At 38.7% G+C, this 26,757-nt stretch overlaps 1 protein-coding gene across 2 annotated transcripts in view; it reads left to right on the top strand.

The window, feature by feature from the left end:
• The window catches only part of FGF9 (fibroblast growth factor 9), a 32,751-nt gene extending 6,567 nt beyond the window's left edge, over nt 1-26,184 (top strand). For both annotated transcript variants that reach the window (XM_072134297.1, XM_072134298.1), the window contains exons 2-3: nt 17,293-17,396; nt 23,860-26,184. In XM_072134297.1, coding sequence (XP_071990398.1) covers nt 17,293-17,396; nt 23,860-24,105 — 350 coding nt within the window. In that variant the 3' untranslated portion in view covers nt 24,106-26,184. The remainder of the gene's footprint in view (nt 1-17,292; nt 17,397-23,859) is intronic.
• The last annotated feature ends 573 nt before the right edge of the window (nt 26,185-26,757 follow it).

Raw genomic sequence — 26,757 nt, forward strand, 5'->3', positions numbered from 1 at the left:
ATGGTGGCTGATTTCAGGATCAAAGTGATTGAAGGCTGAGAGCATTGATTCAGGGTTCTGGTATTCACACTTTGTTACTGTCCTTAATTTGGAGTTTGACCAAGAATTATTTCCTGAGAGTTTTCTTGTTTCCTTACTGGATAAGCTGAAACGTTTCGGGCAATTATATTGTTAAAAAAAAGTACCCCAGGGGGGGCCCTGAAGGACTAGCCCCTATCTATTACCAAGACTGTACCTAAATTCTGGCTAATTGAACATTATTTTTGTTGAAAAGTGTCTGAATTGAGGCATATCCAATTATCCAAATTATACATATATCTTAAAAAGTGGGTGTGGTTAATGGTGGGAAGGGTGTGGTTTACAGGTCTTGGGGCAGTGATGGCCAACCTGCGGTGGCACTCAGGGCATTCACTGTGGGCATGCGGTCCATCATCCCAGCACAGAGTACACCAGACAGGACTCATGGCATTCCTAGGAAGCCCTGGTTGAAAATACACTGATGCTCCAAATCACCCCACCTTCTTTCAACTGTATTGGTGTCCTCAGGATGCCAATGCGATTGAAAGTGGATAAGCAGGGTTACTAATAATAATAAAAAGTTTCTGCTAAAATTGCCATGTTGCAATGGTTGTGCTTTTAGTTTAATGTCACAAAAGTTTGACATCACTGTCATACCCATAATTTTTTTTTTTTTTGTTTCAATTTGTTGACCTACCTACCAGTCTGTTCAATTTTGTAACCGGTGAAAATGTTTATATCTTCTGAAAATATGATTGTGGCTCTAAAGTTACTGGTGTGCCCTGTTGGTGAACATGGATCCCAATGCATGGGAAGGGAGACTGGCACACAAGTGCACCTATAAAAGTAAATCCCCATAGGGACCCAAATGTCATATACAGGCGGCCCCCTACTTAAGAACACTCGACTTGCATACGACCCCTAGTTACGGACCTCTGGATATTGGTAATTTATTGTACTTTAGTCCTAGTCTACAATGATCAGCTGTAAAAGTTATCAAATGTGTCTGTAGACACAGAGACCAAAAAAGTTCTGGCTGGGATTACAATGATAAAATATACAGTTCCGACTTACATACAAATTCAACTTAAGAACAAACCTACAGACCCTATCTTGTATGTAACCCGGGGACTGCCTGTATTCTAAAAAGTTCAAGTTTTAGAACTATTTGTTACCTAGTTTAAAATATCTTACAGACAAGTCTATGGGGGTAGACCCAACTTTCTCAACATGTCCATCAAAAAGTTCAGATCTCTGCCCACAGTATCAACCCAATCTTCCTCCTGTATTCCTTTGGGGCCTTTGCTCACACGTTCTTCTGGGTGACCATAATGTGGATCATCACTTTTAGTGCCTGTCGGGCAGATCTAATGTAAATATACAGGGTTGCATCAGTTCTATAATGATTGTATTTGAGTTCACCGTCTGCCCCCTTCCCATCAGTGTGGTCAGCCTGACTGGCGGGTCCCTAATGTGTGCTGATGGTGGTGGACGGCTGGTGACTCACAGGATACTGTGGTGGTTATTATTTGCTTCATAATATTTCCCATACACACATACTGAGCTTGCAGTTTCTCATGTATGTAATATCTCAATCCTCCAGGGAGAAATGTTCTTCTTAATGTTCTGTAGCTGGGAAGTCTAGTCAAACTAGATGAGATTAATAGCAAAATACAAGGTATAAACAATCCATCAGGGGAAGGGGTTTGAGGAACCTTGTTGTCAGTAGTGCTACATTGTACATGGTGCTTGTACGTTCTGTGGCAACACTTATAGTTCTACACTTTTGGAACAGTTGAGAGGGTAATTAGGAGCGACTGTCAATGTTCTCTTTTATTTCAGGAATTTGCTAAGATTTGTAAAGCAAAGAATTGATGTAGGCAGCCATGTTGAAACCTATAGGGAACTTTTTTTGGTCAGCTACAGTGATTTCTACAGTGCACCTCTTATTATGTCTTTCATTGTGCATCCATGTTCCTTCCTGGATGGGTACATTAGAGGTCAAGTACACCCATGCCAAATTCTGACTCGAATCCTCTTCTAATGGGAAATAAGCCCACAGTTGTCTGTCTTTGCCTTCATTGCCCTCTCCCTTTTGTATGTGTACTGGCTGGTCGGATCTTATATCTGTTGGCCGAAGATGTATGGTGTGTGGTCAATCTTTAGAATTCTCATTCATTTCAATGCGTGCGATCACAACCATGGTAAAATGGTTATAAAATAAGGTATGAGATAAAAAGCCACTTCATAGAACACTAGTAACCTTTTAGTGTAAGTGTGTAACTTTATGTGTTTGCATATGTATGTAACATTCTTTCTCGTCATCCTATATGCACCCTGTAGTTTTTGGTGTCATGACCCTGATAAGATGGAAGCCAAGATCTCAAGGAGGAATATTTTACTTGGGGCTTTCCAGGCTAAAGGCTTGGGGAGGTAGACCATAAAAAAGAAGCATAACCCCTAACCCCATGCTCCATTCCGGTGGCCCTCATTCCCTTAACTTTAGGTTCCATCATGACCAGATGCGTTGGCGACACTATGGCGCACATTTATCAAAAATAGTGCAGTTTGCCTGTGTATTGTGCGGAGTGTGACAGATTCATGATCTGTGGCGCACGTTCTACATGAATTTGGTGCCCCCTGCATTCTCTGACAGAGTGCACCAACTTTTTTTCGAGCACCTTAAACATCAAGAGTGCAACACAACTCTGTCGGACACTGCATGATAAATGTGTCACACGGTCCGATTGTGCACCGAAACGTTCCTTTTAGTGCAGAATTTAGTGTCAAGTGAGTTATGTGACACATTTGTCTCATGGACACATGTGCAAAGTCAGACAAAACATGGTGCAGAGGATTTAATAAATGTGGGCCTATGAGTCTTGTTGAACCTCATCATCTGTGCACCTATTTCAGCTACTGCCCCATAGGTCATGGGAGCTTTACTTCTTTTGGTCTGGATTGGATAAAATATTTAGGGACCAAAAGTGACCATTGAATATTTTGGTAAAACCACAAAATCCCTTTAAAAGGGTTACAGGATCCTAAAAACGTGGCCGCATTCTTTCACATCTGGAAATCCCATCATATGAAAATGACAATATTCTTCATGATGGATTTTTTTTTTTTTTTGGTGTGGTGGCAAAAGTTAAAAGTGAAATCCAAAACTGTAATAACTTTTTGGATAGGACCGAACATTTCCTACAAGAAACGATGTCACTTTACAAGAAGTGAAAAATATCAAACAGCTGAAAGCCCAATAATCGCCCCAACGCCTTCTCCTAAGAACCTTGGATGCCTCGGAGATATGCCGGGACATAAAATAAAGATTAAGTGATTATAAAATGGGAGGAATTCACAAATAGCGATTTTTGTAAGAACAAATGTGCTTTTAAGTTGGCGGTGTCTGTGGAGCAGGTATTTTGGACAGATTATAGGATTTCTGCACATTTGTCCCGTACATGTTGTATTGTTTCCCTGTGACTGTAATGCCTGCCCTCTGATAGGCCTGGGAGTTCCTTTAAAGATTTACCGTAACTTGTACAAACCTGTCGTGGGGGGTAAAGCGCCTTCTCTTGGCTCGACATTCCTAGGTTTGTTGACTTCGAGCTGTCTAAGCATCCTGTTCTACCAAAAGAAAATACGAAAAAAATAAAATGCTGTTTTCACAAGATCGATGGGAAAAAAAAAAAAGGAACAGCAAAAAACGTTAAAGAAGAATGGAAAAATTTACTGAATTACCTTTATGTAATCTCCACCTAGAGGACACAAATTCTTTTCTCTTTAGGCCCCGGGGGTTGGGATTATGTGATTGTTTCTTCTTGGCCTTAGGAACAGTTATATGTAATACATAGATTAGGTGCTGTGCATTGTTCTTTCCAGCGTCTTAGCTGAGGTTGCAGTGTATTAATATTTTGTTCTTAATAACGGGTGATTATTTTCTTATTTCTATTTATTTTATGTGTCTTTAATGTTGATTTTACTATGTATGGCAGATGTTTACTTGTTACTAGTTTCTATATTTTTAAAAGATCTCATATATGCAAGATTGGGAGTACTAGTACTGTGCAGTCCCAATATATATAAGATAGAAGAAAAATAAGTGGTAGTAGTACTTTGGAGTCCCCATATATACAGGATGGGAGTAGTAGTACTCTGCTGTGCACATATATTCAGTATAGGAATAGTAGTACTTTGCAGTCCTCATATTTACAGGTTAGGGGTAGTAGTACTGTGCAGTCCTCATATTTACAGGTTAGGAGTAGTAGTACTGTGCAGTCCCCATATATACAGGATAGAAGTAGTAGTATTTTGCAGTCCACATATATACAGGATAGGGGTAGTAGTAGTATTGTGCAATGGCCATATATACAAGATAGGAGGAATAGTCTTGTTCATTGGCCATGTATACAAGATAGGAGGAATAGTCTTGTTCATTGGCCATATATACAGGATAGGAGGAATAGTCTTGTTCAGTGGCCATGTATACAGGATAGAAGGATTAGTAGTACTGTTCAGTGGTCATACTATATATGCAGGATAGTAGTAGTAGTACTGTGTTGTTCACATATATACAGGATAGAAGTAGTAGCACTAGTACTGTGCTTTTCATATATATAGGACAGGAGTTGTAGTACTGTTCTGTGCCAATAATGGATACACAAGAGCAATACTGCATGTTGCCCATATATTCAGGATAGAAGCAGTAGTACTGTGCTGTTTGTATGTATACATGAAAGGAGTAGTGGTAGTAGTACTTTTAATTGTACATACAAGACATGAGTAACTACTGTTCTGTGCCGATATATAAAGAATAGGAGTAATACTACTGTGCTGTGTCCATATATACAGCATAGGAGTAGTAGTACTGTTTCCATACATACAGGATAAGAGAAGTAGAACTGTGCAGTGCATTGCCGGACACATACCTGCATCTACAACTACTTCACCACTGCCTAAATTCTGTGGCCTTCAGGCCTTTTAATTTAAAGCTTGGCAACACCATTCCTGCGTGAGAACATTTCATAATTTTACACCTTGCACAGTAAAGTATTGCATAATTCTATTAATTCTTCTATAAGATTGGATAGAAATGTCCTATGAAGTAGAGCAGCAGAGTCCAAACCTCTCCAGTAATCAGACGGAGGTGTTGTTGTCCTTGGCCATGAGATTATTTGTTCAATGTTTAGATCCTGGTCCTGATAAATTTGTGACAGTAGGAGATAAAACATCAAGGCTGTGTGAAAGGTAATGGCTATTGGACGGTAGGTGCCGAACGAGTTAGAGTCTAAGCATATCATCTTCTGGAATGATAAGAAGACTAGATTGAACCCTTCACCATCTACGTAATGTAGTTAGGATGACAGAGTCCGATAACAAACCACACAGTAGGTGTCATGGACGGTAGTGGGTAGTAATTGCTTCATCAGATTGGTCTTGATTAAGAACATGATAAGATTTTCCACCTCGGAGTAAATAGAAGATTTATGAGGGAGATAAAACTCTTGTCTATGAAAGTCTCCAAAACACTTGGAAAAAATTGATTTTGGGAGGATGGGAAGACTATTTTAAAAGAATACGTTTATTGGGGATGTTCAGCATAGACGTTGGTCAACAGCTGATGTGTTATGGTCATCTTGAGTGACAAATGTAGTAAATTTCATCTGACCCTAGGGACATGTTATAGGATGTAGGGGCCAAAAGGGCCAGATTCGCTGAATAAAAACTGGAACTTTATTTTATTACCGAATGTACTCAAGTATAAGCAGACCCGAATATAAGCCTTGGCTCCAACTTTTACCACAAAAAATTCGAAAAACCTATTGACTCGGGTATAAGCCTAGGGTGGGAAATGCATTGGTCACAGCCGCCCCACATTATATAGCTATTCAGCCAGCCTTTCTCCAGCCCCAGTTTGCCCAGTTCATGAAAAAATAGTCAATACTCACCTTTCTGACGCCCCCCCCCCCCCGCAGGTCTTCTCTGCAATCCGTCTGGCAGCGGCAGTTCTGTGTGACACTCCGGCGCACAACCTCTGACATCAGACGCCACTGACATCAGCACAGCTTGTCACAGCTTGTACGTTGGAGCGCCACACGGACCTGCAGGGGGCGTCGGAATGGTGAGCATTGAGTTTTTTTGTTTTTTTTTGCTCAAATATAAGCTGAGTTTTAGGTTTTTCAGCACATTTTTTTTGTGCCGAAAAACTCAGCTTATACCTATGTTTTAGTGTAGTTCATGGGATGCTGAACGCTCTGAGTTTTTGACATGGACAAAAACTATATTGAGGTGCATAGCTTACATAGCTTCAGATTCTCTACATGAACAGCTAGATCTTTTATCATCCTCCAGTAGGAGAACCTAAAAAGAGTTGTTTCTGTGCTGATGTTGGAAGCTTCTAGATGCTTCAAAATTGGAAGCTGTCAAAATGAAACTGTTTAGTGTCTTTACAGGGAAAAGTTGCATTTCTTTGATAGAACTTTAGATACTTTACCTATTTTTGACGTAGCCCATCACCATGAACCAAAATTTGGGCTGAAGTACTCGGTGCTGCTTGGGGGAAGAGGCCTTCATAACCCATTTCTATTGGACATCAAATACAAAAACTGATTTGCTTCCTGGTAGCAATAAAAGAAACGGTTGTGATAATATAACTGCTGACTGCACTTCCCATACCTTGTACCGGTTTCAGCTGCAGAACTCGCCAAGTCTCATCCATCACTGTTTGCTGCATGCTGATGCATAGGGTTTGATTGAACTCATTATTGCAGACTCTTCTAATGCAAATTAGTTTCCAATATGCATTCATTATCTCTTGGCTCCTGAAAATAGGCCCAGTAGTAGTAACATAAGATCTTCTTTTTTTTTTTTTTTTAGAATTTTTGACCTTAAAAATCATATTTTGGAAGAGTTGGGCCAATGTTTTTTTTATTTGTCGAAACGGGAGTAGGTGGAGAAAAAAATACTTGGCAGAACAACCTGTAATTGTTGGATAACCTGTTGGCTCTACTTATTATAGTAATTTGCTATTAAATAGAGTATCTGCTAATTGAATCGCATTGGTGCCCACAGACACTTGGCTATCTTAGGGCTGAATGTCCTATGTAGTATATATGTGGGCCATCAGTTAAGGGCATAAGGTCTTTTTTTTATAGCTGGAATATGGGGTCTACTGCATTGTTTGTACACTATAGGGAACCGGTGGTGCCTTTACCTGGTCAATTGGACACTGCAAGACTTGGTTAACTATATTGGATTTATAAGGAATCCACAGTTTACTGCTACCCTAATGTTATGTAGAGCAATGCCTACACATGCCACCCATAATATTTTTTTAATTTTCCAGTTGCTCATCCCATGCCTAAAGTAAAATTTCAAGATTTGCCAATTAGGCTGAAGTGCTTTGGGGGCGTTGGCAGAGCACTTCAGGCCCCACTCTCACAGCAATAACTACGCCCCCCACTACGCTATCAGTGCCCTTTATCATCCTTCCCCCTTGAGTTACATCACTCCTGGGTCTAGGAAGATTTGTAGCAAAAGCCAGGAGGTTCTCTGCCAAAGCATTTTAGCCTAATTTGCATATTTCTTAAGTGACGGTTTTGCATGGACGAAGCTGCTGGACTATAAAAAGAAATGTACAGGCGATTCTAGCAATTGTTTGGGTTGTATTTGCACCAATAACACATTAATGGCATATCTAAACGTAATGTAAATGGCAGAGCTGTTGGTAGTGGTCGCAGTTGTGCTGGTGCCCACGAGTAAGTCGCTCCGAGAAACTCTCTCCATGCGCTGGTGGGATTTTTCGCGCTGAGCCTTGAACCAGTAGACTGAACGGACATGCTGGTTGGAGTTTTGATCTTGATTGTCCAGCCGTCAACCGGACCGAGTTTTTCATATTGAACTTGCTTGTGGGCAACAGGCCTTGGATGTACCGTGGTATCTGAGGGGGCTTTAAAGGCATACATGCCAGCATATTCAGAACCTCATGGAGTTTACGGAAAAAGAAAGGAGATCACCCTCTCATGAGCCCTCTGGAATGCTCTGGCATCTGACAGGCTCTATCTTTTTTGCACTACAGAATACTTAAAGGGAACCCGTCAGCAGAAATTAACTTAATGAACCACTATCACTATGTTGTTAAGCAGCTGGACACCTTCCAGAACACCTTCACTGTAACTGATGGTTAGTGAGACCTCACTAACCATGCATCGGACTTTAGCAGATCCGATCACAGTGGTTGAGGTGTTCAGAGCTTCCCAACTTGACTCCAGTGTTAAACTCTCCTCCTCCTTGACTTTATACAACCAGTTTACATCAAGGTTGATTTCCTGGATGATGCCACCACCAAGGTCAATGAAAGAAACAAAAGCTAGAAGGTGTCATAGTGATTGACAATAAAAAGGTAGCAGTTTACTAGGTCGATTGCTGATGGCAGGTTCCCTTTAAAAAAGAAAAAAGTGTGTCTGCCATGTTTAAGTGTCCACTTCACAAAAAGTGGGTTTGTCCTACTCCCTAAAGTAGCACACTATATATATATATATGGTCAATGGAAACGGAGGTGTAGGAGTCCCACATCATTCTAAATGTTGATATTTTTAAAAGGCACAAATGGCTTAGAAATGGCTCATGATCAGCACCAGGTATCGGAAATCACATTCCCAATGTACTTTCCAAGCAGGGAAGTGTAGGGTATTACTTTATACACAGGAAACAATTCCATGCTTATATAGAAAATAAAACTTGAAATGATGGAGCGTCCCTTTAACATTGCAGCCGAATCCATAGCTGCTTAGATGGGCACTGCAGGTACTGAGGAGGTCCTTGCATTGTGTACACTGAGGAGCATCTGCAGTCTTTGCTCCCAAACAGGTTAACAATGGCTTGGTGTGGCTTGTAAAGAAAAGTGAAAGTGACATGCGGCGTTATCCAGGGATAACATATTGAAGATATTTGCATGAGCGAGTCATACTAAGCGGAGAAGAGCTGCGCTCCCTGCCTCTGCCCGTATGGATTCCATTATTTGTGAGACATTTGGAGATCAGTGTGTGGTCCACAGGCAGCACAAATCGAGGAACAAAAGGACAACAGGAGGCAAAGGAAAGGCCAGAAAATCAGTTACTTGTGAAACATTGGTAAATGGAAGAGGAATTTCAAAGGATTTTGGCCTGCGCTGTTCAATATCTATAGATCTATCCATCTATACACGCGCGCACACACACACAAATACATAAACACACATATACACATATATACATACAAATACATATATACACACAAATACATATGCACACACATAGATATGCATATATACACACATAGATACACATATGTACAAAAAACTATATATATATATATATATATATATATATATATACACAAATACAGTACATATACACACATAGATATACATATACACACACATAGATATACATTTATATATACACACAAATATACATACACTTATATACACATACATACATAAACACACAAATGCATATACACACACATAGATACACACAAATACATACACACACATGCATGGATATCTATAAATATATGAACATAAACATATTATTTATTTTTTATAAATTTGGCTTTTCAGTTTTGATACTGATACTTCTCCCAACTAATTTACCCACTTGCCTGATTGGGTTGAAGCAAGGTGCAATGAGAGTCACAACTGAACTGTCTTGCCTTTTTTATTACCAGTGAATTTTGTAGCAATAGTTTTTTTTTTTTTTTTCTTGGTAATGATTCTAATCATCCATATCGTCAGGTGGTAAATGATTAAGTCTCCAACAAATTCACCACTTTTTGCCGTTTTTATTCCTAAAGTATTAATAATAATGATAATATTATGTGTAATATGTATTAAAATGTATATTAATAATCTATTATTAGTTACCTACAAATGATAAATAGAGTGCATTTCATTAAAATGGCAAGTCAATTTTTTTAGGTATTTGGTTTTCTCAGTAACCTTTTTTTTTAATTATTTTCTTGTATTATATTATATTATATTTTATGGAAGCTGCCTCTAATGAGCTAAATTGGGAAGTCTTCACAAAGTGTGAGTTTGTGTGTACATAATTTATTTTACAGGCGGTCCCCTATAATCCAATTGTCACAGAGACCAAAAAAAATTTGGACTGGTGCTACAATTATAAAATATACAGTTCCGACTTGCATACAAGTTCAACTTAAGAACAAACCCACAGAACCTCGTACATAATCTTGTACATAACCCCGGGACTGCCTGTATATACAGTGTGTGTATGAATGTGTGTATATATAAATGTATTTGTGTGTTTGTGTATATATGTATGTGTATATAATATATGTATATATATATTAAAAATGGTAACTTATTCTTGGAGATCTAATATCTGATATTTATTATCATTTATTTAATATTTATAACTCCATTATACCTCAATGGGACCACTTTTATTTCAAGAGAAAAACCTAGATAGAAGATCAGACAACACAAGTTGTTATGTACAAATTATAAAACATTATACAGTACTAATACAATTAAGAAAATCTATAAACATATATTTATATTGTTTCTGGTTTGTATTTTTTTCCCTTTTATCTCTAGAGTTACATGAGCTGCTCTTGTGCTCTTGGACGGAGCATGTATATAACCTTAAATAATGCATAGACCAATATGAGGAGTGCATCCCTCCATTTCTTCCCCGCTTTTGTTTTTGAGCTGCACATGTTGTTCCCCGGAGATTTAACCCCTGCTTTATTAGATTTATGCAGCACATGGCTGGTATTGATTAGTGCATAGTCTATTTTGTAAGAGATTCAAAATTAATTGTGCAAAAATCCATGTAAGTGCTTTTTTATGAGACTCGGGAGACGGTGGACCCAGTAATATGGAAGTGAGTTATATTCTTGTAACACATGAACGCAGGCTGCGGCAAGTGCTGGACCGACAGGCCGCTCCTTAAACAAAGGAGTATAAATTGACAAATCCTCGAAAATCTGCTTCACCTTCTACTAAAAAGTGAATCTTTCATTTGTAGGCGCAAGCAAGCTTCACGTTGCTAAAGGGCAAAGAGGAGAACACATCAGGAATACAGAGAGCGCCGGAGAGACGCCCTATATATCAGTAGTAGGAACATTACAATTACCGATCCTAGAAAATTTGATTCTTGTAGGTGTTGACCTTATGAAGGTCAATTAAATTAAGAACGAGCTGTCAAAAATACAATCTTGACTGTAATTCTAGTTCTTGTAGGCAAACCTTTTATTCTTCATTTTTATTATCCTTAAAAATCTATTCTTGTAACTAAGGTGGCAAATATGCAAATACTTTCTTGGTATTGTGTGAGATTGTCTTGTGAACTAAAACCGGGAGCAGTGGAGTGAAGCTGAATAGTGTATGGCTTTTGGGGAAAGATTCATTAAACTGGTTACATATCTGCTTATTTTGGCCTAAGGAGTCCAGTGGGTGGTCCTACTAGGTGACTGGCTGCTATCTTTGTGTGTAAGAATGCTCTTAGATGGAAATGTGTCACCAAACTGACCGACTGCTAAACCAAGAACAATTTAAGTGCTAGGGAATATGATGGCGCTATATAAATTATTATTATTATTATTTAGCAGGTTTTTCAATTCGCAAGACACAAGTCCTGCTCTATAACAATCCACCTTCAGATAGAGCACTATGTATAATCTGCTCAGCTCCTCCTACTCCTGAACATGCTGCCTGCAGATGGGACACTATGTACAATCTGCTCTATAACATGCTGCCTGCAGATAGGACACTATGTATAATCTGCTCAGCTCCTCCTGCTCTATAACATGCTGCCTGCAGATAGGACATTATGTATAATCTTATCAGCTCCTTCTGCTCTATAACATGCTGCCTGCAGATAGGACACTATGTATAATATGATCAGCTCCTCCTGCTCTATAACATGCTGCCTATGTACAATCTGCTCTATAACATGCTGCCTATGTACAATCTGCTCTATAACATGCTGTCTTGCAACTTATTACTCCCACCTAGAAACAATTCTTATGATAGACAACCTCTGCTATACTGATTTGGCAGAACGTGACTGCTTTTGTTTTCATAGACCATTTACATAAAGAATAACTCTGCCTCTGTGTTACCTAGTGGAACAGCCCATTCACATCTATTAAGTGTTGTACTATAATCCCTTATAGCTCAGAAGTTGTACAGATTTATAACACACTGCCAAACAATTATGACCTATAAAGTAAAAGTATCAGGAATTCATAAAACTTCCACTCCATTAATGGAGAATGTGGATACCCCTGTCCCACCAAAATTAGTTGGTTCTGCCGACTTTGACCTTATAATCAACTTTCAGCATTGAATAAATATGATATTGTTTGCTTTTATTATTATATACTAGATTATAACACAATTAGTTATTATTATTATTATTTGATTATATTGTTGTATGATTTGCTTATGTTCTATAAATATTTGGGTATAACACTGGAAAAGATGGTTAATTCCATCAGGATATGAATGATTCGGGAGGGAGTGAGACTTCAAGAAAAATTTTTGCTCAAGGATGAGGAAAATAATCCTCTTGTAAGTTTCTAGTAGTGAATCCTGTAATACAAGTCATGAATATTCTACTTCCTGCATTGTCTCCCATCTGAAATATTAATCAGCTGCTATAAATCGTGGGCAGATATTGCCTCCATACAGTGTATGTTGGTGGTGGTGGTGGTGGGGTATATTTGGATGGGCCTGGTGTATATTTTAGTGTGGTCACCAGCCTCTTTGTAGGGTTTGGCATATGAGGTGCAGACACAGTATCCAATCATTTGGGATATAATGGATTCGGAGGCTGTGTGTGCACGGAGCTGGAATCACAGCGCCGCTCAGATGCGTCTCAGGCTCTTAGATAAAATGTGCAAAGCCCATGAATCATTTATGAGACGACAGGAATGAAAGGTGAAGTGTTGACAATGAAGGATTCTGAAGTGTTGTGAAGTCAGATTGGAAAATTGCTCTTGGCAAATAGGGTCAAGTTGTGTCAATACATTTGCCACACTTCACACACCTAACATGCCCCAGTTGTGCGCTTCCTATGCACATGTAGCAGTCATTGTGCGGCTATACTGGCTGCAGGCTAGCCCCCCATATTGAATGAATCCTCTGTCTTGTGACTTCCATTGTAATTGGGATTTGATTGCTCTGCAAACCTATTGTAGCGTTGACCATCTTGTCAATTATTTATTTTATACTTCTTGCGGGTCTTTGTATATAGAATTTACTGTATCAGATTTAATTTAGTTTTTGGATATTTGGATATGAGGAATGTAGGATTCTCTCTATAATTATCTGCAAGCCAAATATTTGTTATTCTGAATCTCGCCCCCTATACATATGAATGTTGTGGTTGGCCAAGTGGGCACGTGTTCTCAGCGTGGAGCAAGTGTAAGCTACTTCTTACCTCTTGGTGTCTTCATTTAGAAGTATTTTGGAAGTCAGATGTTGGGAAGACCAAAATAAATCTAATTTGTAAGACCTGTTGCCCAGGTGTGAGTTTGGGCTGAGAAAAACGCTCCGTGTTCTATAGGAAATTTCCCGGACCGAACCTCGTATTAGTGAATTGAATTTTCCATTCAGTCCAGTGATAGAAGCTTCAAGAAAATCCCTCCAGCATACAGAACAGTTTTCTCGGACCATACTCATTGTTGGGCAACTGGCTTGAGTCCAAGTCTACCAACTTTCAATATCAACTAGTAAAACCTCCATTGTGCAGGGCATTTTATAAGTAGAGAAGGACCCAAAGTTTCCATTTGAGTTCAGAGTTCTGGTGCAACCTGGACATATTGCCGGATTGGCTGCCGAACAGCTCCAAGGGCGGCGCCACGTGTATACTTCTTTTGATGCCTACATTATTTCCCTGCAGTGATCTCATATATGAAAACTAGAAGCACCTAGTGATTTGTATAGCATAAGTGTAATGCTTTTCATCTGCTGATCACATCTGTAGGAACCCATAGAGTAGGAACATTTTTTGCAAATACTTCTCCCCAATCCCATTTCACTGCTAACAATGCATGCAGCTATTGGATAGCCCTATTAACTATTGTGGGTAACCATGAGTCTTTCTGATGCCCTCTTCGCTGTAGTTGTTGGTTATAAATTTACACCTTGGATCTTCAAGCATTTGCTTTTTACAAAATTATAATCTGGTTGACAAGCAAAATATTGTAATACAAGCATTATGTGAGCCCTCCCCACCCGCTACTGTACTCTACCTCCCTCTCTCAAAAAATATTGAATAAGTAGGGGCTAGATGTTATGCTACACATGACTTAATACTTTTGGGGTGTGGAAAGAATCATCTGCTTCTTTGATATATGAGCAATTTGGATTCCTAGCACGATTTCTGATTGTAATTCAATGCAGTCATTGTGGAACCAGTTGTCCGAATTTTAATGATTTCCTATAGGAATACTTGCTTTGATATACAAACAATTTGGATTACAAACATATATTCTGCTCATGATTTAAGGTATTTGTTCTCTGTAAAACCAATTGTCTGGGTTTCAATGATTCCTCTTGGGAAAAATTGCTTTGATATGCAAGCTTTTTGGATACCGAGCAAAAATTCAGCTTGTGATCCAAGGTATTCGGTCATTGTGGAACCAATTGTTTGGGTGTCAATAATTCCCGATGGGAAAACTTGCTGTAATATGCGAATTATTTGGATTCTAAGCATGTCCCTGGAACTAATTATGCTTGTGATCCAAGGTACCACTATTCTCTTCATATCTATGTAGTTGTGTTGTTCAATTTTGTGGCTTTTTGCATATTTACACCACTTGCCAGGCGGGCATGGTTAGTCACAATTTTCAACCGCAACCTTTTTAAAAGTTGCAAAAACGTTCCATTTTTCCTTGGTGGGGGGTTGAATTAATGGCATAGAAAGTGAAGTCTCATATCGGGACAGACTTCATGATGCAAGCTAAATGGTAATACTGTAATAAAGTGTAAGAGGGGTGTGATTGAAATGTCCTTTAGTGAACCTCTATGATTTGGTAGCTCATCCTAGGATATTTGACTGGTGCTAATCAAAGCGTTGTCATTTGGCTACCATATAATACATAATCAAACAAGGGTTCCACAGGATGGGAGATCACCAGATAATCGGTAAAAGACTGATCACAAGAATTGACCCCAGGAATCCAGAGACTGGATCCAGGTCTCTCTATTGGGTAGAGTGGCAGGCCGAACATGTGTCCTGCCACTCCATTCAATTGTATGAGAGTGTCGGAAATTGCAGTACAGTACTGGGGTAATAAGTGAGCTGGAGAAAGCTAAACGCTGTGCTTAGGAATTTCCACCACTCTTATACTGGTGGATGGAGAGTCAGGACACATGCTGGACCTGCTGCCAAGTGAGATCCAGACTCATGTTCTCCAATGGGGGAACCATTCTTGTGATCCCTGGGGGTCCCAGCACTTGGACCCTCACTGATCATCCTGTTATGCCTTGTCGTGTGGATAGGGGATAATTTTCTTTCTTGATATAACCCCATTAAGATGTGGAGCCACCGTATGCAACAAACCATTTTCCACTATCCTGCTGAGATATCAGTTTGGCACCAGTTCTAATCTGGAATATATATCCCAAATTGTTTGTTGGAGGTTGCTTTGATCTGAGGAAATCCTTAGGTATTTTGCGCCTTTTGATGTGTGAATATGGTTGAATATGTTTGTAACGCTATTTACCAATTTGTGTTACAGAGTTTTAGTTTAGAATCTAAGGCTACAAATGTAGTATGAAAACTTGTTGCCCTAATAGTAAAATCTCAGATATTTCTGGTGAACTTGCTGGGGCTTGTTGTTCATTTACTAAGGGGAGAGTCAGGATTCCTTCCTTAGATTTCCAAATCTCGGTCGTATTGTCTTTCCAGGACATAAAATGAATTCCGTTGTATTAATGTATTATGTGCTAATTCACCGGGATTAAAAATAGAAGCGTTTTTACTGCACAGTCACAACATGATGTAAGGAGGGATTTCAGGGATGGGTGCAGTGTGCCGCTGGTTTTATTGCTGTGACACTAGTCTGCTATCTGCAATGCATCATTCTCTTAGTGTCTTGGGAAAAATTAACTCCTTGTTAAGCCTGGAATTCCAGATAATATCTTGGAAATGTAACAAAGCTGGTAACTACTGTTGAAATGTCTATCGATATCATATCTATTGATCTATTTTCTATCGATCGATCAATCTTCCTCTCTATAATGCCTATCTATTTATATCTTGTCTATCAATCTTTCTCTCTATATCCTATATCTAATCTTTCTTTCTCAAAATAAGTAGCTTTTATTTTAGCTTTTATATACTCATTGCATATTTGAGTTTTTCATCTTTCTGTTTCCACTGTTTCATTTTACCATCCTCCTTCAACTCGATAAAATGGTTCACGTCCAAAAACCTTGACCAGAATAGATCTTTTACTTTTTCGGGTTGTGACAAGCATTTGCATACGGGAGATCAACAGTAGCTACTCTGGAGTCTGGGAAGTGGCTGCTTTACACAACAAAGGGTGTGTGATAGACATTAGTTGACAGAGGAAGCAGTTTTATGGCTCAGATCATGAAGGCTGAAAGGGGCAGTAGACAGATAGGCATAAGGTGGCAACATGACTAATGTTTTTTTGAATAGTAGATGAAGTACATGCTGAAATTTAAGGAGGATTTCCAAAATGTGGTCCTTACCTTCACATTCATAGTCCTCCTAAACTTTAAATGTTAGTTATAAGATGTTATAATACAACCCTGGTTCCCAAGACCCTATGGAGACACCACACCTGTGCTATATCAGCATTATGGCCATTATTCTAATTCCATTTAAGGAACATTAGACCTATTTAGATGGAATCAGTAGAAATTTTTTTAGTTTTTATAATCCTTTTTTATTTGCATTCTCAACTTTGGATTTTTACGCCCAATATGAATTTAGGGATATAAAGAAATTGTATAATCCTATAAGTATAAGTAAAATTTTCACAAAATTTGTAAAAAAAAAAAAAGAAAAAAAAGAGTAATTATAAGACATGACTCGTTTCGAAAGTTGCAAGCCAAGTTAGAAAGCAGAATAATAGAGGGTTTGAAGTTTGGCTTATCAACTCCACAAACCTGAGGGGAGCACATAGGGAAAGCATTGTCCTACTGATTAGTTATTATATTTATATATGACTAGTTGTATTTAACCAAACTGACCTTTAACTTTTTTACATTTTTCACATTTTTTATAGGAATCCTGGAATTTATAAGTATAGCTGTGGGTCTAGTCAGCATTCGAGGTGTCGACAGTGGACTGTACCTAGGAATGAATGAGAAAGGGGAACTGTATGGGTCGGTAAGTTCTTCAATTTCTTTCCCATTTGTCATACACATATGTAATTTTCATATCACTTAAAATACCTACTAATACGGAGGGGGCTGAACTTTTATGCTATAATTCTTTTGAGAATGTTTGTCTATAAAAAAAAAAAAATTATCCACATCATGAGGTGGAAAAAAAAATCATTATGTCAATGGGGAAACTGCAAAAAAATATAGAAAACTAAAGAAAAAGAAACCATAGGAATACATAGGAATACTGAATGAAATTAACCCAAAATTGTAAAAGAAAAAAAATTCCATTGTAAATTTCCATTGAAATTTAGATTTTTTTTCTGTGAAGATTTCGGGCAGATTGAGAGCGAAATGATGTCTAAATTTAAGGGAGGGGGGGGGGTTGTCATTGGATTGTGTTGTTGGATGAGTTAATGTGTGATAGATGTACAAAAGTCAGATGTGTGCTCCAAAACGAATTGAACCGCACAAGAATACACAGCATTGTAAGAAGTCCACCATAAATCAAACCTGTCAGTCCCCCGCTGGTATTCCTCTGCATACAGATCTTCATTCATGTGCCTGATAATGTCCTAAGGGTGAGACAGCTTAAGGCCTGGTCAGAAAGGGAAGCAGAACTTGCATAATAAAGTAACCTGAGGGCTTTCACAACAAAGTGTGTAAGGACAGCGCTACCCAGAACAACACAGAGCATTGAAGCAATACGCATCTGACATAACCTTTCTGTTGGAGGACACCGTGAGAGATCACACAGGCCCGCAGAAAAGGATCTGCCAACATAGCACTCTCTACCCATCCCTCTATTGAATGCCCATGAATGCCCACTACTTTCGGGACAACATGGCCATTGGCATTGCCAAAGAAAATAATTTCACAGTGATATACGTGAATGAGGGAGATATGTTTGTAGATTATGTAGGGTGCATCTTGTAGATTATGTAGAGTGTATAGTCTTGAAATCTGTATATCTAAATACATTTTATATAGATTGTTTTGCAGTTTTATTTTTGGGCCCTGTGCTCATTCTACCAATTACCCAAAGCTATGTATAATGTATGTATGTGTACCCAATGCATTGACCGTAACATCTTAGACTTGATTATCCCCGATGGAAATGGAAATTCAAGCGTTAGGGCACTCTCGTACACTTAAGACGATAGGTAGGTTCAACCCATTGTTATATGTAGGTGCACAGGTCCAACCTCTTAAACTATATCAGTGGCAGACTCTCCATGGCTATAAATCTGCAGCATTACATATCGGTCATTGATAGACAAAGTGATACATGAACAGGTTGGGTCCATCAGAACGAGAGGCAATCACCATGTTGTCTGGTTTCTTGTACTGCTGTTTGGACTTTTAGGCCCTAATTGAGACCAAAACGTCCCAACTGAGAATTAAAAGCATCCTAAAGCAGTATAAGAAACCAGACAAGGTGGTAGATCTCCCCCATTATATCCAGTGGGGCTCTACTTTGGTGGGTAGAGGTGAATTCCAAGTTTGGTTCTCAAGTCTATAGAGCACTACTACAGTCTTGTTTAGAAACCTTCCTTCCTTTAATTTTCCATTTATATCTGTTTATATTACCGTATATTGAATCGGAAGCATGGATTCCTTTGAGATTCTAAAATGCCAAAAAATTTCTTTGGCTTATTTTAGAGGAATGCAGCTATCTTCTTTTGGTTTATAAGCATAGTCTGTCTGACAAGGAGCATGAAATCTATAGGAAAAAAGAGGGTGATCCCATCTATTACATTAGTCATGCAAATTAGATAAGGATCGCCAATTCTGGTAGTTTCAGTCAACCATCTCATGTGTACAGGGACTCCCAACTCTTCATCCAATGTCGGGGGAGATGAGGATCAGGCAGTCTGATCCTGTTTTGACTAACCAGGAGAAATGCCACCATCACATATGTCCCCCAACACCCTAAAATTCAATATCGATGAGATGCCTGGCGAGAATGGGTGATATTGCTGTTGGTCATCCAGTTTTACAGCTTTTTTGTATAATTGCTGAGTCTTAGAGTATATTGTGGTTACAATAAGTTTTGCTCTGGAGAAAAGTACTCTACTGTCCATCCCCTGAAATGTCTTTGAAATGACTTTACAACAAGAGACTTGTACACTTTTTCTATTGGTTTCTCATGCAGATTACGACTGATTTCTCCAGGTCCCATCCAACATTTTTCAGCACATCCTTCTTCTAAATTATAATGTGAATGGTATGTGTGAAGTTGTTTCAGGGAACAGTAGCTTTCGCACACCTATGTGAATACTCAACAGATCACCTCGATCATCGCATATGGTGTGAACGCAGCATTGTCAAGCAATGAATAATACTTAGGTGTTGGTTACTACAAAGAACTCTTAACACATTTCTGTAGAAGGCAATGATGAGGAAATAATTTCAATGACCACTACCAGTTTCCTGCTGTAGTATTTACATGTGTACGGGATGGTGTGACAGGAGGTACATTTTTGTGTGGGTTGGAATTTTAATGGTTCACAGTAAGGAATGATTCTCATGCCAAGCCTCTTGCTGGTTAACTTTGGGTTTAGATCTGACCTAGGCTTTCTCTCCATGAAGCCTTCATGCGCTTTACGTTTAGGTTTCCTTCGTGATGAGGTTATCTATGTAATACAAAAACTCATCAGGTCCTCTAGATCATGAACTAATCCTTGTAGTAGCTGTAAAAATGAGGTTACGTAACCATCCATTATATCATATTTTTAGTCCAAAGGTCTGACTGTTAACTTGTCCCAAATAGGCTTGACAGGCAGACCGGAAAGCAAAAAACAACAAAATCCAAAAACAGGGTTGTGCAAAGTAGTGACTAATCGGTATTATCTGGATGCTGCCATACATGGCTAACTCCTGCCATCAACCAGTAAAAAATTCAAACCTAACATACGTGATTTTATTTTATAGACAGTCTATTGTTGGCCATCACATCCAATAATCTCCTTATTGTTTACATGTGATATTTGGCCACAAAGTTCATAATTGTCCACATTTAGGAAAGAAATCTATGGGCATTTCTTAAATAAGTGGCCAACCATACAGTCATGCCATGGTGGGGAGATTATATCCAAAAGACACATAAAAAGATCTTTTAAAGTGACATTCATATAGCCCAATAAGACATGTCAGAAAAGGTTGTCTTCATGACTCTTTAGACATTGTAAGTAAAATTGGCCTCTAAAAGTTTCACAAGCCAAGAATAAGGTACCCAAAAATTCAAAAAACTCTTGAACCATTGGCCACTTGGCTACCCCACCTTTAAAATTCAATTTTCTGAAATCATATCTGAAGATGTATGATATCTTTACTGGCTAGATAGAAGACTCCACCGCAGGTCACAGAGTTTGAAGCTACTTATCTGCTGATTTAAGTTTTTTTTCTGTGTGAATGAAGTTAACCATTGTACAATAATCTGTGGTTTTTAAAATGTAATAAAGAAACAAAAATGTTAAAGCCATAAAGTTGGCAAAAACATAGAGACACAACAACAATGTGTATGCTGGGAAATCATTTGACATTAGGGATCTGTCAATATTTCTAGTCTAGGAAGAGGCCTAGTAATTTCAGGCATCTCCTCAATGTTCCAAATTCTGAACAATGACTGTATTGTGACCCAGGATACAAAATTAAACGTTCCATTGTGTTAGCCGGCAAAGTTCTACTTGTCGCAAAATGCAAAAAAGTATATAAATACATTTTTCTTTTCCCACCCATGTATTTATTACTGCAGCCTGCCAACAAGCACAGAAATCCACAAAACACATTGTTCAAATAAAGGGACTACAAAATAAAATCGCCTTCGTAATGCATAGAACTCAGTTTTACGCCTCCTATTTCTTGTTTTAGGTGTGATATTAGAAGAGTTGGTCGATAAATTTCATTTTATAAAAACACATATCACCTTTGTTGAACCTACCCCTTTCTCCCGTGGTTTCCAGATTTTGGATACTATTTTACTTTACTTTAGATCCATAGGAGCTCTGAAATGGTTCTGAGAGTCTCCATCAAGGGTGCATGCATAAATAACTAGATTTTAGTAAGGTCCCCTTCAAGATATTAATAGTACAGAAGACTCGGCAAGGAGTAGAAATGGACTTGTTGATGGACGCTGTTTACTTGCAGAGGGTATGTAAAGAAGAAGCGCAGGAGAATTTACATATATATTGTCTTTATTTGTTATAGTTATACTGGCTGACCATGTTGTAGAGCCATTGAGGCTATGAGGCTACCCTTGTATCAGAGACAATGGGGCACATTTACTAAGGGTCCGAATCGCTTTTTTCCACCGGGTTTCCTGAATTTTTCCGATTTGCGCCAAATTGTCCCGGGATTTTGTCGCACACGATTGGATTGTGGCGCATCGGCGCCGGCTTTCACGCGACAGAAAATGGGGGGCGTGGCTGTCGGAAAACCCAATGGATTCAGGAAAAACTGCGGAATTAAAAAAAACTAATTGTGTCGCAAAATCAATCACTCAAATGCATCGGGAATAGGTTGGTGAACTCCAGCGGACTTCAGCGCAGCAGCGACACCTGGTGGACATCAGGCGCACGACCTTAGTGAATCGTCGGAAGACCCAAATCCATGTCGGAGAACGCGCCGCTGTATCGCAACAGGACCGAGTAAGTTAATGACCCCCATTGTGTTGCACTACGGAAAGACATGTGATGGCTTAGTGATTAGTACTTTTGGTACCACTGGGTTCCTGACCAAGAACAATATCTACCTGGAGTTTGTTTGGTCTCGCTATGTTTTTGAAGACTCCAAAAACTTGCAAACAGATTACAGTGGTTTTCCAGATGAGTATTTGTTGCGGTCTGACCCTATTCTTCATCACGGATCAGCTGCTCGCATCATCCTCTAGTGGCCGGAACTTGAAGCAGATGGCTCTGTCATCTAAGATATTGCAGCTCATTCATTTTCTAAGCAGATGAGCTTGAATACCTTTGAACCGTAACAAAGCTTTGGATGGAGTTCCAACTCCAATGTGCAGTTTCAGCCTGGTGTCACTCCCACCTACCATATATTCATGTCCTGTAACCTGGAAATGCCTTTGATCCTGTTCAATATTGGAAGGTATTCAATTCTCTGTATAGGTCCATTGAAGGCCCTAACCTACTGTACTTAATTTATTCCCTAATCCTCTGACACTATGATCAGATGCTACCTACATATGAAATCTCAGGCATTTCTTATGGCCAATCACAGATGGCAGGGGTGACCCACCGGCTTTTCCACTACTGGGAATTGGGATCTATTCAGCATCTTGGTGGCGGGGATTGGAGAAGATTTCTTTTGTGTGTATTTTTTCTTCTTTGTTGAGACCCTCCAACCAGTCTGTTTTACTTACCCTATATATTTTGGACTCCTTCAGGAAACCTCTAAATATATATATATATATATATATATATTGTATTTTTTTTTTTTTTTTTTTTGGAAATTTCTACTTCTATTAATCTTGTATTTTCTGCAAAGTAGCTACACATTGACGCTATACTAAGCCCTTTCTATATAACTGGGTTTAGGAGCTTCTTATTAAACCAGTCCTGTACAATACAACATTTTGCTGTTTATATAACAGAATTCTTATATTTCTTTTGTGGTTTATAAAGTGGAGTGATGGGGGTAGGGGCGAGCTCTTTGTTTGCCTTCCAAGCACTGTACATGTCATTCCCAGTTAAGAGATTCCTCTGCTGATATTAAATAATGCATTTTACCATCCATGCAGATAAATAATTAAATGTCTGCAATAGGCCAGTGATCAGTACATATTATAAAAGCCTCGGGAGCACCCGTCAGTAAGGATCCCATACAGTATGTACTGCCTCTCGAAATGTAAATATATCACTTTATTCATGATTAATTTACTAGCAGGGGGCCTTGTTTGTCTGTAAGGGTTCAGGCAAAACCTTTCAGGAGATTACTGATTTTTATTGCATGGAGTATGGGTGTCTCTATGATGGTTTTTATCAAGTATACTCATTATGTATCACGTTAGAACAAAAAAATCTCAATTGTATGAACAGTAGTAGCCATAGAATAGTAATAGTTAGCATGTGTTGAATGATCATAAAACTTTTAAGAGTAAGGTTAGGTTCGCATCACGGTTTTTGGCTCTTTTATAAAGATAGGAGGGGCTGATTCCCGACTCACCCTTACAATTGAGGGCTAGGACGTATTCCACTGTAGACTCAAAGTTGAATACATCGTCCTGTTCCTCTACCTCACTCTGACAGCAACCATTAACGGTGCTTATATGGACCATTACATTACCTTTCTGAGTGTACGCTCAGCAGAGGACATAGTGGAGCTTTACCATATCATTTTAGCATTTGTTTTCACCAGGTTGATTCTCATGCCACAATACATGTATAATATGATCAGATTTTAACTGAATTTTATAGTGACTTTTTCTTTATTTATTTATTTTTTCCTTCCAGGAGAAGTTGACCCAAGAGTGTGTATTTCGAGAGCAATTTGAGGAAAACTGGTACAACACGTATTCATCGAACCTCTATAAACACATGGACACTGGACGTCGATACTATGTAGCATTGAATAAAGATGGGACTCCTAGAGAAGGGAATAGGACTAAACGGCATCAGAAATTTACACATTTTTTACCTAGACCTGTGGACCCAGAAAAAGTTCCTGAACTTTATAAAGATATACTAAGCCAAAGTTGACAAAGACGTTTATTTCACTCGAGCCCTTAAAAAAGTAACCACTATATTAAATCTAAAAAAAAGGTTTCACCGATGGGTTCTTATTGGTTAGCTGGGTCATCACATCAGCTGCACTGTTGCCAAACTTTGTCGCATGCATAATATATGATGGAGGCTTGGATGGAACATGCTAATTCTGTTCTGCACTTAAAGGATTGTCCTCCTGGAGGAAAGGCTGTGCCCATGAGTGCTTGATCTATTACAAGGCAAAGAGCTAAAAAAAAAAAATATAGAAGGAATGAGGCCTGATGCATGCTGGGAAAATAGACATGCTTTTAAATTTTTGATCACCCCTTACTTCATCATATATCAGCATAGCTGCCATACTCCGGTTCATCAAGATTTTTGGCTGAAGGCCTGCTCAAGTTGTACGCTCATTTACAGAGGCATGGATGGGTGCAGTCTTACATTAATAAGTGACTTTTCAGTTAATTTCTCAATGGGGTGCCATCCCAACGAGCATAAATCAAAGACCTCTTAGAAAAGGAAAAAAAACTGTAAAAAAAAAAAAGAAGCAAAAATGTAAAAAAAAAAATACTATACAAACTTAAATTTATTTATAGAAATTCCAAAGGCAACATTATATTTATTTTATATATTTATTTATTATATAGAGTTTATTTTTAATGAAATATGTACAGGCCAGATAGGCATTTTCGAAGCTTTAGGCTCTGTAAACATTATCTGTTAAAGGCCATTGTGAACCTGTGGTAAATTCATGCAAGTTTATTATTAAGGTGCATGGATTAAAAGAAAAAAAAAATGGAAAAAATAATATGACCCTCTTGGTGACAATCTACTTTGTGCCCATTACTCTGTACAACCACCTTATGCAATATCATACTGAATTATCCGGTGACTTTAATTCAGCAGGTCATGTTAAGGCCGGGGAATGGATTCGCTACTGGTCATCCGCAGTGATTTTCAGTAACGGCATAGGTGATAGGACTTGATAAATCCCATCTACATGGTACGGTAAATTGCTTGTTTTCAAAAACAAGCTTGGCTTCTTGACCCCCAAAAGACATCCGTGTTTCTGTGGGAATGGATGACCTCTCAAACATCTTCCCTTTAGCGTCCACCGCTAAATTTTAAATACATGGGGGGGGGGGGGGAGATACATTATGCCTTCCCAGGCAGTTTTGCTTTGTCCCCGACCTGCATGCTTCTTTCGGCAGAGCAAGGATTGGGCGGGGAGCAGGGCTGGACTATAGCAAAAAACTCTAAGTTCAGATCTGGTCTAGAAAATTTATATACATGGGGGGGGAGTAAATATTATGCCTTCTCTGCCAGTTTTTACCCGCATGCCACTTTGGGGTTGTCGGGACAGGGAGCAGAGCAGTGGAGGCTAGGCTATGCCCGGCCTGCCACTTTTACTATATATATGATACATATACTAAGTATATGTAGATACATGGGGGAAAGAGAAATTAAGCCTTCTCTGCCAGTTTTGCTTTTTCCCTGACCCTCACACCACTTTGGGCTTGGGATGGGGAGTCGAGTGGCCAGTCCGTGAAGGAGATGCATCATGTTTTCTGTCAGGGAAGGCACATGAATCTCCCCTACCCACCAGAATTCTAATGAATTCCGATGGAATCCCCACTATGGCAAAGAGCCCCCCACTCCCTTCCCCTGTCATAGACTCCTATATACCCTTCATATGGACAGGACTTTTATTTGTTAGGATAACCCCAGTAAATTTGCTTTTGAGGCCAGTGACCTGCTGTTTTAGCGTCCCGTAATAATTCTGTATGGTCTCTTTTTGTTTTTTTTTGTGTACATCATATACAAACTGTGAGTTGTACAAATACTGTGCAAACCATGTCTGCACTTTCCCTTTTTGTTTTGAGTTTTAAACTCCGCCTTTTTTATTATTTTGAAGACTGGAATTATTTATTTTTATTTTCTATTTTTTTTCAAGCCTTCAGCTTTTGCTGAAAGCTTTACATGTCCAATATCCACTTTCACCACTGTTAGCGTCTAATCCAAAAAACAAAAAAATCATACCAGGCTTCCAATTTTTATGCTGTAACCTCGAAGGATATGTCCTTTCCGATTTCTTCACCATCTTCAAACTTCTCTGCTGCTGAAAGGCACCTAAGGTTTACTATATATGCATATATATAATCTACCTGTTTATTACATATTATAAAACAGATGGTAAATTATTGTTGTTTTTATTTTTTTTTTTATTTTTTTTTAGGCAAATGTTCCAGGAGCACGATATAATCTTAAGTTTTGTCATAGATAAAGGCTCTGTGCAGTAAAATAAAATGTAGGTGCCTTTTTTTCACACAGCTATGTAATAATGGCTACTGGGACTAATGGATGTAATACAGCAGCTGCAGATAGTCCCATATGTTCGCTAAAGCTTGAATAACACGTGGTGGTTATAATAACACAAGACCCGGGTTAACTGGATAACTCTTGTACGTAACAATATTTCTATGTGCACACAATATCTTCTACCTGAAAATGCAGCCTTCTTAGGGGTCAATGTAACATCTGTCTATTGAAATTTGCTTTTGGCGAGAACTGTCATAAAACATTAGCACCCTATTTTTTTTTTTATTCCAAATAACTTGCAAAATGAACCTAATAAATCTTTAAGAA

This window comes from Engystomops pustulosus, chromosome 2 (assembly GCF_040894005.1).
Source record: "Engystomops pustulosus chromosome 2, aEngPut4.maternal, whole genome shotgun sequence".
Lineage (NCBI taxonomy): Eukaryota > Metazoa > Chordata > Amphibia > Anura > Leptodactylidae > Engystomops > Engystomops pustulosus.